The sequence below is a fragment of the Phocoena sinus genome, chromosome 14, assembly GCF_008692025.1.
Source record: "Phocoena sinus isolate mPhoSin1 chromosome 14, mPhoSin1.pri, whole genome shotgun sequence".
Taxonomy (NCBI): domain Eukaryota; kingdom Metazoa; phylum Chordata; class Mammalia; order Artiodactyla; family Phocoenidae; genus Phocoena; species Phocoena sinus.
Genome location: NC_045776.1, coordinates 71,822,423 through 71,834,766, shown reverse-complemented (window position 1 = coordinate 71,834,766; position 12,344 = coordinate 71,822,423). Strand labels below are relative to the sequence as shown.

Genomic DNA, 12,344 nt, shown 5'->3' with positions numbered 1-12,344 from the left:
AGGTCCAGTGATTAAGGCTCTGCGCTTCCACTGCAGGGCACATGGGTTTGACCCCTGGTCAGGGAACTAAGATCCCGCATGCCTTGTGGTGTGGCCAAAATAAAATAATCTTATTTATTCTCTCCTTGTTTATTTCTGTCTCATCTCCAACACGTAACCTGGGTGAGGGCAGGGACTTGATTCTTGTTACTGTTGTGTTCCAGTGCCTAGGACAAGGAGCTTGATGTGTAAGAAGAAGAGATGTTCATAATTTAAAATTATTTTTAAAATAAGAAAATAAAAGCCACTGTGAAAAAGTTTGGCAGCTTTGTATAAAGTGACACATACTCTTACCATGTGCCCCTGCGATCCCACTCCTACGTATTTACCCAAGTGAAATTGGACTCTATATTCACATGAGAGCTTGTACATGAATAGATATAGTGACCTTATTTGTATTTTCCCCAAACTGGAAACAACCCAAATGCCCCTCAAGTGGCAAGCGGGTGGACAAATTGTAGGGCATGAGTACAAGGGCAGCTTACTCAGCAATAAAAAGGAATAAACTGATACAAACAACATGGATACATCTTAAAAGCGTTAGGCTAAGTGAAAGAAGCCAGACACAAAGCCTATATATTATATCATTTCATTTACAAGAAATTCTGGAAAAGGTGAAACTCTAGGGACAGAAAACACATCAGTGGTTGCCAGGGGCTGGGTAAGGGGGCGAGTTGATAACTAGGAGATTTGGGGGAATTTTATGGGATGATAGAATTCTAGATCTTGATTGTGGTGTGGTCACACAACTGTTTACCTTTGTCAAAATCTGCAGAGCTGGACGCTAAGAAAATTCAAAACAAAGCCCCCAACCCCTTTTCATTCCATTGGCCAAGAGAGAGAGTAAATAAAAATTGGTGATAATAAAAGCTGACATTTGTTTGAAGCACAGAAGCCCTTCTCACACATCCTCTCATTTACTCCTCATGGTGTTCTCATGGCATAGGTTTTGTAGTCCCCACTGTTTAGAGAAGGCAGTTCAAGCCCAGAAGGGTTAAGTGACCTGTAGGAGCCACACAGCTACAGTTGAGGAGACAGAAATGGAAGTTACGTGGTCTGATTGCAGAATTCGTGCTCCTATCTGCGACAATATGCTGGTTGGCCCAACTCCCTGTCAGGAAACGAAATTAATCCCCAGGGAGAGATGATACCGAACAACAGCTGCCAAACCACCGGGGACCCTGCACTGCTGCGGAACAAATAACGTTACCCAGAAATACGGCGGTGCTTGCAACGCGCCCGGAGGGCCAACAGGTGGCGCCCGGAGGCCGCCCACCGCTTTGTTTTGCAGATTTACCTGGATTTTCTCCAGTTCGCGGCTGAAATCTACCCGGAAGCAGTTCTGTGGAGGGGGTAAGTGTTTCCTCTTTCCCGCAGGACCTTTCTCCAGTGTCTGGGAGAAGCGGAGCTTCGCGGGAGCTGAGATTTTAAAGAGACCCCTAGGCACCACCCACCCCCCGCACGTGTTACAATTCTTATTTTCTATCAGAATTCGGCGTGCTGGTGTATGACCACGTTTAACCGTTGTTACATTTAGATTCAGAATCTTGTCCGTGTAAGGATCGCAATACTGTTTTAATACTGGCGTGGGAGGCCGGCCAGTTATCTACCCCCCACCCCCCACAGCCTGTCCTTTGCAGGGTGGAGGGGAGAGAGAGACATGCTTTTCTGGGTGACTTTGAGGAAACCTCTCCGCGTCTCAGTGTGTCAGTTTCCCCATGTGTAAAGTGAGGGTTTGGGTTGCAGTTTCCAAGTTTGCCATTGGCGTGCGAATTCCGGGGGGTGGGTGTTTCTTTAAAAATTCGGATATTTGCGGGTGGAGGGCAGGTACACGTGGGTGTTGCAAGCTAGGCAGCTGATTCTAATACCTACCCAGGTGTGGGAGGGATCCTTCCAGCTTTAACCTCCTCTTACTTCCTTTATGGGACATGGTGTTAAACTTTAAAATGGGAACTTAAAAACTGGAGGAATGCCACTGTGAGACCACTTTGCAGAGTGGATTTTGGCATTTGGGACAGAGCCTGGGCAATCTCTCTCTCTCGGCCTGGCCACTGGCTACCAGGTGTTTGCTTTGTGGAGACTAGATGGACAGATTCCTGGTGAAGGGGGCTGTCAGGGACCTTATGGGAAAGAGGGGGCAAGAGCAGACCGGAGGAGGCCCAGCAGGGTTGGCAGAAGAGGAGGGGACCAGCAGGAAAAAGCCCAGGACAGCAGCCCCGGGGAATGGAGTCCACTCGGCAGGCCTCAGCTGGAGGCACATTGCAGCCGAGGGCCTGGACTGCGATTACACAGTCCTGTTTGGCAAAGCCGAAGCAGATGAGATTTTCCAAGAGTTGGAGAAAGAAGTGGAATATTTTACAGGTAAGCAAGGGACGGTGGGGTGTGTGTGGAAGGCTTGTTGGATAAAACTAGTGGTCCGTGTTTAGGGAAATCTGAACCCAGGAGCCATTAATTACAGATGAGTTTGTTAATTGACTGAACACATATTCTGGGCACCTCTGGGCCAAGCGACTTGCTGGGTGCTTGGGATACAGACTTAATAACAGGGATCTCCTGTCCGCTGAGAGTGGAGAGATGGTAAATTACCAGGTAATTCCTATGCACGAGGTTCTCAGCATCACCTAGAGGACTTCGTTGCTTGTGAGAACACCGTGGCTTGCCCTGCCCCTGCAGTCTAGTGTCTAGAGTTTCCGGGTGCTACTGATCCGGGGACCACACACTGAGAACCGCTGCAATGTGGCAGAGCACAGGGACGGGGAGATGTAGAAATGCCCACGGGAGACCCAGCCTCCATCCCGAGCTGAATTAGCACCAGCTTCCATCGATGCCCTTTGTCCCCACAGTTGGCAAAATCACCGTGCTAGCGTGTAACCTGACTTCATTCTGCTCCAATTTCAGCCTCTATATTACGGTTCTAGTGAGCAATTGAGTTAGGGTGTTTTTATAAAAAACTTGGACTAGGGCTGTGTATCTCCAAGTGTCGGACAAGAATCACTGTCCTTACATGAACGTTTTGGACGAGCCACAATGATTTTTGAGGAGGGGGTCCCTGGTCGGGGTATTAGATGTTATTCCTCTTTTACTTCCTTTTCTGAATACTCAGGGAGTGAGTGTGGATTGTCTGAGGCGCTGCCATGTTTCCCCTGCACAGGTGCGCTGGCCAGGATCCAGGTGTTTGGGAAGTGGCACAATGTCCCAAGGAAGCAGGCGACATATGGTGACACTGGGCTGACCTACACCTTTTCAGGCCTTACTCTGTCTCCAAAGCCCTGGGTCCCTGTCCTAGAGCGCATCCGGGATCGCGTTTCTGTGGTGACTGGACAGCACTTCAACTTCGTGCTTGTCAACAGGTGACCCCCTAACTGTTGGTACCTTTTACTTTTTAGGACGGTGGACTGAATTTTATAAACCTGTCTCTTCCAAAAAGAAGAGTTTAGGATTCCACCGTACTTTACTCATTTGTACAACAAATAACTCTTCAGTGTAGTTAGGGGAGTAGTAGTGGAACATAAGCAATTAGTCTTTATGGAGCTCTCACCATGGCGGGAGTGAGAGGCCGCAAACTGATGAACAGGTGAACAAGATAACTTCAGACGTTGATAAGTGTCTCGTAGAAAGTTAAACAGGCTGATCTAAGAACGGCTGGGAGGAAGGAGTCTGGGTTTCTCAACAGCAACGCTCCTGATGCTTTGGGCCAGATGATCCTCTTTCTGGGGCTGACCTGTGCATTGCAGGATGTTGGGGAGCATCCCTAGCCTCCAGCCACCAGAGGCCAGTACCACCCTGTGAATGAAAAACGTTGCCTGCCATATCATCCAACAGAGGATGCGGGGCCATCAAGCCACTGTAGCCCTGAGGGAACTCAGGATGGAGACATACCCATTGCCAAGCCCTCAGCCCCTGCAGCCACCACCAGTGTGCCCCCTGAGGGGACTCAGGATGGGAAAGGACAGGATACTGGCCCCAGAGAGCTGAGGTGCATCTCAAAGGAATGATTTCAGTGAGCCCAGACTGTCCCACACACAGAAAGGCTCTAAATTAATTAGCTCGAGATGTCTGGTTTTCTTTTAATTATCAGTAATCTTTTGATGTTCTAATGACCGTGTTTTGTCGGCTCCCCCCTTACCTCTTCGGAGCAGTCCCCCAGAGCTGGCTGAGAGGCTGCCTCCTTTTAGACTGTGCATTCTTTTCGGGGGTCCCTTTGGTCAGAGCAACCAGAATGTCTCCAGACATCGCCTAGTGCCCCTTGGGGGGCAGAGTCACCCTGGTTGAGAACTCTGGGTTTAAGGGAAGATGGTTAGAGGAGGGTTCACGGAGGGGTGACGTACGAGCTGATAGCTAAACCAAGAGAGTGGGAGCCACACAGGCACCTGGAGGGAGAGCAGAGGGAGCTTGGAGTGTCTCGAGTGGAAATCCCGCTGGTGGTGCTGGAAAGCAGTGATGAGTTCAGAGGCTGGAGGGGGCCAGACTGTGCGAGGAATACGGGTTCTAAGTGTAGGAAGAAACCGTCTTACGCGATGAAGGTTTACACATACGAACCCTGCGGGAGAACTCTAAGACTCGTGTTTGGCCTCTGTTGGTGTGCTTTGTTTGTTTGATGGCTTGTGGGATCTTAGTTTCCTGACCAGGGATCAAACCTGGGCCCCCTGCAGTGGAAGCGCAGAGTCCTAACCATTGGACCGCCAGGGAATTCCCTATTGGTTTTAAAGCGTGTGATCAAAGAGGGCTGATGACAAAGTGAAAGGCTTGCCTCATCTGTGGACCAGATGTAGCCCTCCAGCCCCTGCAGAAACCTGTGCTCGTGGCACTGTTTCCCTGCAGGCAAACGAGGGCTCTGGGTGTGGGCGTGTTTCCACAGAGGGCTGTTCTGCGAACTCTGCTTGTTTTCTCACTGCAGGTACAAAGACGGCCGTGACCACATTGGTGAGCACAGAGATGATGAGAGAGAGCTGGCTCCTGGGAGCCCCATCGCCTCTGTCTCCTTTGGGGCTTGCAGAGACTTCTTCTTCCGGCATAAGGATTCCCGGGGGAAGCACCCCTCCCGGAGGTTGGGGGTGGTCAGGCTCCAGCTGGCCCACGGAAGCTTACTTATGATGAACCACCCAACCAACACTCACTGGTACCACAGTCTCCCCGTCCGAAAGAATGTTCTGGCTCCCCGGGTCAACCTGACATTTCGGAAAATCCTGCCTATTACAAAGTAAAAACGTTTTTAACAGCTAGTACTTCTGTTAGTTCCTTCCTTCTCTACTCCAAGAGGGAGCTGGCATTTCCTTTACCAACAGGGAACATGGAAAAGGTTGAACCCAAGCGCAGGGCTTCTTACATACAATGCTGAACTCAGAAAGAGGATGTTTGTATCGAGTCGGTGAATTATGAAAGAAGACCAGTTGATTTTTTTCCTAACAAAATGATTCTTTTATTGCTATAATACACAGCAGATACAAAAGGTACCTTTAGCAAAAACATAAATCAGCAGTTATTATGGCATAAACTACGAGTTTAACTTCGGTTTTTGCAAAAAGAAGCGACTTTGTAAATAACTTAAAGCTAGAAGTAAGAGTGTTTGGCTGCTACTTAATGCCTAATGATTTACAAGAAATGAGAAAGTCACCTTTAAGTCGGGGGAAGAGACTTTGCACGGAGATCATTCACATTTACAACTGTGGCTCAATCCCTCCGACCAAAGATCTGCTTCCAACTGAACGCTAAAAGGATGAGCCCCGTTCATCTCTCTTTAACGGCAGATTGCAAAGCGTACGCAGCGGCAGAGCAGCAGTTGCTCCAAGCTACGACTTTGCCAGGCAGGTTAAGGTCACGTGATTGGGCATTTGTTTCCCCCAGACCGCGGGTACCACGGGGACGTGCCTTTCACCGTCAAAGCCGGGGTCTGTAAGAAGTCGGGAAGGGACGTCTGCCCTGAACAGACCAGAAGCTTGGTGCGGCTCCTTTCTCCCTGAGGTGTGTGGCCTGGAGAACTTCACAGTCCGTTCTGTCAATAGCGAGAGTTCCGAGTCCTCAGGATGCACGCTGGGCCTGGGGAATGGGGATCACCTGGGCCTCTAGCGCTTTCGGCTGACACCAAGGCCTTGTCTGGAAGTGTCTGCCAGCTGGTCCCCACCAGGGGAAGCACAGTCCTCAGCCTGACCTCAGGTGACCTTTTGGACGCATCTGATTCCAAATCTTATCTCTGAAGAGTCAGTCTGCATTTGTTTTTTGTTTTAAATAAAAGAGCCTAGCTAAAACATAGATAACCCTGTGTCATCAAAATTCCTTCGGCCCTGGGCTGCCTTCATTAGACTTACCTGAAGAGAGGGGAGGATGCCCAAGAGAGGCCTTTTGTATGAGGCTACTGGAAACGAATACATTTAGAATATGGACCTAGAACAGAATGACAGTACTAGATATCAGCCATAATTTTATGTTCAAAAAGTTTTTTAAACTTCTTTTTTGTGGGAAGGGCTGGACTTGGATGGTCATGGAATCTAACTCATCACTTTACAGATGAGGAAACTGAGGTCCAGAGAGACAGCAGCCCCAAGGTCAGTGCCCTTCTTTCAGAATCCAGCTCTCAAATGGAGGCCAGGATTGTCTTTCGGACACAGCCCCCGGCTCCACCTGTAAACCTCAGGAGCTCTTCATGGGCAATAAATAAATAGATGAGAATAGGTGTCCACCGTGGGGTCCTTGTGTGAGAAAGGGTTTTCTACAGAGCGGAGGAGTCCTAGGTGTGGCACACAGGCCACCGAGTTCTGGCTGTTCACACAGTTATAGAATACGCGATAATCGCACCTCGGAGTCCAGGATACAAAAGATAACAGCAAAGAGAAAGCTGGTCACCTGTAACTGACAAAGCAGAGAGAGAATTTCCCCGAGGGGCGGATTTGGCACATGAGCTGTTACTACATATAAAGAATCGAAAGGTTAGAAAAAGACATATAAAAAGGGAAGGCGGGTGTGCATCAGGCGTCTTTTAACTGTTCTGTTGCTCTCTATTCGGTAACTTTGGAAGGTACAGAGCATCTCAAAAATTGTTTATATGATTCCCAGATGAGGTGTGTTTTCCAGAAGGGACATGCTACGAAAGCAATTGAGAATGAAAGGCACTTTTTCTTCGAAGTTGTTGCCTTTAGTAATTTCACTAATTCAACCATTTTTATGGGACTGCTTATTAAAAATAAAAGATCTATGCTGAAACTCTGGAGGATCAGACAAAGTTAACTCCCCTCTGAGAACACCTAATGTATCAATCTAAAAAAGGTGTCTTTTGGAGTCTGGTTTCTTTTAATTACCTGGATCAGGTGAGTGACAAGACACGCTCTAGACACAATGACTGTTTTCCTAGCCCGGCACCGCTGCCCTGGTACGCACGGGCAGAGCTGTGCGGGGAGCCTGACCTCGTTTGAATCGGGGCCACCAGCTCCTGTGTGGAGCCTGCTCTTAGAACACGCCAGAAGGCTGCAGGACTCTAGTGGGGCTGCTTGCACGTACACACCACAGCGCACACGCACACGCACACACACACAGCTTGGACGGAGCCATCAGCTCTAGCTTCGGGGCCAGGGCAGAGTCATTCTTCAGACTTGCACTCCTGACTCTGATGCTGCATCTTGGAAAGAACACGCTCGTAAAACAGCAGGTAGGCGCTGGAGGACAGCACCTCCTGCAGGCTGGCCTTGCGGACGGTGTCGTCAGAAATCCACAGCCACTGGTTGCTGGTGGAGAGAGGGTTCTTGGCCGAAGGCGGGGACCGTCGGTAGGTCACGAAGTGTCCCGAGTGCATGTCTCCGTGGTGGACAACAACTGCCACCAGCTGGAAGAGGTACGTGGAGGAGCTGAACGGTAGGAACAAATGCCAGTGGTTTACAAATACAACAAGGCAGGTTTAGAGGCAAAGCAAAGAGGAGGTCTTCCCTGGTGGTGCAGTGGGTGAGCGTCCGCCTGCCGATGCAGGGGACACGGGTTTGTGCCCCGGTCCGGGAGGATCCCACATGCCGCGGAGCGGCTGGGCCCGTGAGCCATGGCCGCTGGGCCTGCGCGTCCGGAGCCTATGCTCCGCAACGGGAGAGGCCACAACAGTGAGAGGCCCGCGTACCGCAAAAAAAAAAAAAAAAAAAAGCAAAGAGTAAAAAATCCTAGATGTTCAACAATAGGGGCCTGACACAATGGTACAGCTATACAACTGAATACTATGCAACCACTGAAATAGAGACCTGTATTTACTGGCCTGGTAAACTGTCCATTCTGTGAGTGTATGTATGTTGTGTAGTATATGCGTGCACGCGCGCACACACACACACACACACACACACACACACAGCTTTACAGAGTGGAAGACAAAGATTTAACTGGTGATCTATCTTTAGGTGGTGTCCCCAAAATTTTTTAAATTTCTTTCTTTATATTCTATGTACATACTTTCATACATATGTACATGTATACACACATACACATAACATTTACATTTTATGGACTTTATAATTCTTATTTTTAAAGCCATCAGTGAATGAGGCATATGCGTCTAAAAAGTGGCTCACCTGTAGTCAGGAACAGCTGGGAGGGGGAAGGGCATCGGGGTTGGCAGCGTGGGCAAGAAAGATGGGGAGCAGGTGCCGTTCATGAAAATCTGTGTTTTGGGGCCCCCCGGGTGACTCCGAACTGCAAGAGAAAAAGGTCGAAGGCAATGAAAGTGAGCGGCAGCTTCGGGTAAACAAGACATGGTTTGGATTAGCTTGAAATTTAACTCCCCAGTAAGGCTACAGAGGAAAAACAGATACGTGATTTTGTCCTATGCTGATTCATAAAACTTCCTTTTTGTCTCTGCCTGTTTTAATCCCCAAATAGGAAAAATGCACCCAGCTCCTAGCCTCCTGCTCACTTTGACAACTCTGTGTGTCTTTGAGATTCCCAGCCCTGTTTGCTAAAGACCTGCACCCCTGCCAGGGAGAAGAGGAAGCCAGGGCAAGGAGGTCCTGGATTTAAAACTGGGCCCTCTTCCCACCCCAGCTGCTCCCAATGTTAAACTATTGACCTTTTGAGAAAGGACAAAGCTCGGTCTCCCTGTGAATGATGTCCTGCCAGGCCACACAAATGGATGTAGGAAAGAATAATGGTAGTAAGGGGTGTTAGGTGGGGAAAGTCTGGGGTGCAGGGAAGACAGTCCTGGCACACGGGTGGCGAGTTCAGGCTCGGAGCCTTGAAAGTCGGTGAGTTTTCCTCATTTACAAAGAACTGAACATATTACATACAACACCTTTACAAAACTGTCCCAACGGGGCTTCCCTGGTGGCACAGTGGTTAAGAATCTGCCTGCCAATGCAGCGGACACAGGTTCGAGCCCTGGTCTGGGAAGATCCCACATGCCGCAGAGCAACTAGGCCCGTGAGCCACAACTACCGAGCCCGCGCGTCTGGAGCCTGTGCTCCACAACAAGAGAGGCCGCAACAGTGAGTGGCCCCCGCTCGCCACAACTAGAGAAAGCCCTCACACAGAAACGAAGACCCAACACAGCCAAAAACAAATAAATTAAAAAAAAAAACAAAAAAAACTGTCCCAACACTTCATTCCAGTACCAGATCCCCCATCTGTTGTTTGCCCCTGGACCAATCAGCCTCTGGGAGCCTCGGTTTTCTCTTCAGTGAGACAGAGTGATAATAGCTACCTGGCTTCACTGGGACCCGATCAATAATTAGCTTCAAGGGAGGATGGTAATGGGATCAGACAAAAAGCAATTCAGCAAAGAAGTATCAACCCAAATAAGATGTTCAGGGATCTTCAGCCAGGACATTCCTCCCCACAGTTCCTGTCTAAACGAGGTGACTGTACTGGGGAGAAGAAAAGAGAAGAAATTCACTGGAATGAGTTGAGCCCATTATTGTCTAGTCAGAAGACCAGAAAGCAACCTTTTGCTTTCCTGACTATAGTTTTTCATTTGTCAGAGAGTTCTTAAAAACTAGACATCTCATGACCGTATCATTTAAACCTCTTTTACAAAACCTTTCCTCTCCCACCCCCAATCCTGCTGTTCTCAAGAATTTAAGCAGCCGTCGGGTGAGCCTGGCCCTTGTGGCACAAGGAACCCGCAAATTCCAGCTGCGTGGGCCCCTCGGGCAGGCACCTGGCTTGGGGGCTGCCGGCCCGTCCTGCAGCTCCAGCGCGGGCCCCGCCTCCTCGTGCAGCTCGGGGCCGCGGCGAACGGGCTTGTGTCCGAGCAGGTGATACTTGTAGATGTCCATCATCAGGAACTCGCTGAACTGCACGTGCTCGTGGCGCTTCAGGGGTGTGCCGTGGCTGGACCAGCTCAGCCGCTGGAGGTGGATGCACAGACACTGGGGGAGCTGCAGGTGGGAGAGACGGAAGGAGCCGCGGGTCGGGAGCGGGACCCGGGGGGCCCTCGGGAGCAGAGCCGGCCAGGCATGCGGCATGGGCTCACCTTCCCTAGTTTTAACTGTTTGACAAACGTGGTCCTCTGGTGTTCCACCTTCTCCCCATTCAGCGTCCCTTTCGCTTCAATCTGAAATACAGGAAACATCTCTCTGCAGCAATTCTTTTTGGTTTGTTTGTTTGTTTTTTTTTTGGGCAGCGTTGCGCAGCTTGCAGGATCTTAGTTCCCTGACCAGGGATCGAACCCACACCCTCGGCAATGAAAGCGCCGAGTCCTAACCACTGGACCGCTAGGGAAGTCCCTCTGCAGAAATTCTTGAAACAGGACCCCTAGGGACAGCTGTGGGTCAGGGTGGCGTTACAAGTGCATTCACTGGGCACTTGACGTCCACCTGCTGAAGGAACTCAGCTGCCCACTTATCTGTGAGTTGTCTTCACTCTTTTAGTCATTAACTAGTGGTGACCGTGGAGGCAAAAGAAGAAAAGAGGCCGCACTGAAGCTGACACTAGCATGTCATTTGTTTCGTTCTGTGTCTTCAAAATTCCTGGCCCCCACAGTTCCTCTTAATTCAGGGGGTGATGTTTAATTGCTCGGGGGAGCCGGGCAGGTCGCTCAGCTGGGGCAGATGTGAAACAGGCGGGTGCGGAGGGAACTGCAGTGAATTGGAGCGGGCCTGTCCCACCTCAAAACATGGCATTCAAATTTTTTTCTTTAAACATTTTGTGGATGAAACCAAACTCATCTGGGAAAAAGATTTGGTCCGTGGGCTGCCAATTTCCTCAGCAACTTAGATGGACGTGGCTGTGGCTGCAGAGAGCCTCTGGGGGTAGTCGGCAGAGCTCAGGGCCGACGGTGTGGGAGGCGCTGTATCAGGACACGTGGGCCGGCTCAGGAAATGGCACTTGGGGTTAAAGCCATACCTTCGTACAGTTGTCACATACGACATCCCGCACGGATTCCGACGAGATGAAGTGGTGAAGGCAGTGGTCCAGGGTCAGTGGATGACCCTACAGCACAAGAAGAACATTCATGGTTACAATTCAAGGAGAGCTAGACTGAAACTGTTAACAGTGTGAAGCCCAGAGCTTTATTCTGCCTAGGCAGGCAGTGAAGCTTCACAGACACAACTGGGTGTTTCCTGAACAAATGGGGAGCCCAGAGCATCTTGGATTTGCTCTTATGGATAGATTCAAGGGTATGAGGACATAACACTGCAGAAAATTATGGGCTTCTATGTTCTTGTAGATAGCTTTGAATTTGAGATTAATGTGTGTGTGTGTTCAAAAAAGCCAAAATTTCTGCAGCAAGAGAGAAAATGCCCACCTTCTCCCCCCAAGACAGGCCATGGTACCACAGATTAAAACTAAGATGGGTTCAACCAACCATGTGTCTGAGTCATGTGTAGTAGCTGAGCTACACGAAATGTCTCAAAGCCCTTTCAGATTCAAATGTCTCCAAAACAGACCCCAAGTAAACCACAGATCAGTACATACCCATGTGGCAGCTGGAATACTTAGTGAAAGGCTATCGAAGGTATCAAATCGAACGGGACTCTGAAACACATATTGCAGAAAAACCAGAAAGGACTTAGGTTCAATTCAAAGCTTTATAGATGGGAAGACATATGCCTATAAAACAGTTTAATATTTACATGCCCAACAGTAACATAGTCAAACATAATGTACTTACCTAGACGCAAATTCTATTAAGAACAACCTTGTAAACGTAAGAACTACAATAATACTAAAGGATATCTTGGAAACACTATCCAATAGCATACCTGTCCCAGCAATTTTGGGATTTTTATCCTAAGGAAATAACCATGGATAATAAAACTACAAGGATATGGTTATCACAGCATCACTTATGATGGCAAAATGTGAATGGGTGAAAATTCTAGGGGGTGATTAAATAAATTATA

The 12,344-nt window shown here is 49.1% G+C and overlaps 2 protein-coding genes across 6 annotated transcripts in view; one reads left to right on the top strand and one right to left on the bottom strand.

Annotated features, from left to right (window-relative positions):
- Positions 1 to 1,369: 1,369 nt before the first annotated feature.
- Positions 1,370 to 6,291, top strand: ALKBH2 (alkB homolog 2, alpha-ketoglutarate dependent dioxygenase). 2 transcript variants are annotated; one of them, XM_032602951.1, is made up of 3 exons: positions 1,370 to 2,400; positions 3,191 to 3,389; positions 4,937 to 6,280. In XM_032602951.1, exons 1-3 carry the CDS (start codon positions 2,124 to 2,126, stop codon positions 5,241 to 5,243), a joined length of 783 nt encoding a protein of 260 aa, XP_032458842.1. In that variant the 5' UTR covers positions 1,370 to 2,123; the 3' UTR covers positions 5,244 to 6,280. The 2 variants fall into 2 exon arrangements, with proteins under 2 accessions (XP_032458842.1, XP_032458843.1); XM_032602952.1 differs by lacking the exon at positions 3,191 to 3,389 and having other exon boundaries at positions 1,390 to 2,400; positions 4,937 to 6,291.
- Positions 2,147 to 12,344, bottom strand: part of USP30 (ubiquitin specific peptidase 30) — a 31,190-nt gene continuing 20,992 nt past the window's right edge. For 2 of the 4 annotated variants that reach the window (XM_032602947.1, XM_032602950.1), the window contains 6 exons: positions 11,917 to 11,976; positions 11,344 to 11,430; positions 10,472 to 10,552; positions 10,157 to 10,376; positions 8,577 to 8,697; positions 5,441 to 7,874 (listed from right to left, as the gene is read on the bottom strand). In XM_032602947.1, coding sequence (XP_032458838.1) covers positions 7,610 to 7,874; positions 8,577 to 8,697; positions 10,157 to 10,376; positions 10,472 to 10,552; positions 11,344 to 11,430; positions 11,917 to 11,976 — 834 coding nt within the window. In that variant the 3' untranslated portion in view covers positions 5,441 to 7,609. Of the gene's footprint in view, positions 7,875 to 8,576; positions 8,698 to 10,156; positions 10,377 to 10,471; positions 10,553 to 11,343; positions 11,431 to 11,916; positions 11,977 to 12,344 lie in introns of all 4 variants that reach the window. The other 2 variants (XM_032602946.1, XM_032602948.1) reach the window with 2 other exon arrangements.

Coding starts and splice junctions, on each gene's coding strand:
- ALKBH2 (XM_032602951.1), top strand. CDS start 2,124: ATGGACAGATTCCTGGTGAAGGGGGCTGTCAGGGACCTTATGGGAAAG. Junction 2,401..3,190: donor AGAAGTGGAATATTTTACAG/GTAAGCAAGGGA, acceptor TCCCCTGCACAG/GTGCGCTGGCCAGGATCCAG. Junction 3,390..4,936: donor AACTTCGTGCTTGTCAACAG/GTGACCCCCTAA, acceptor TTCTCACTGCAG/GTACAAAGACGGCCGTGACC.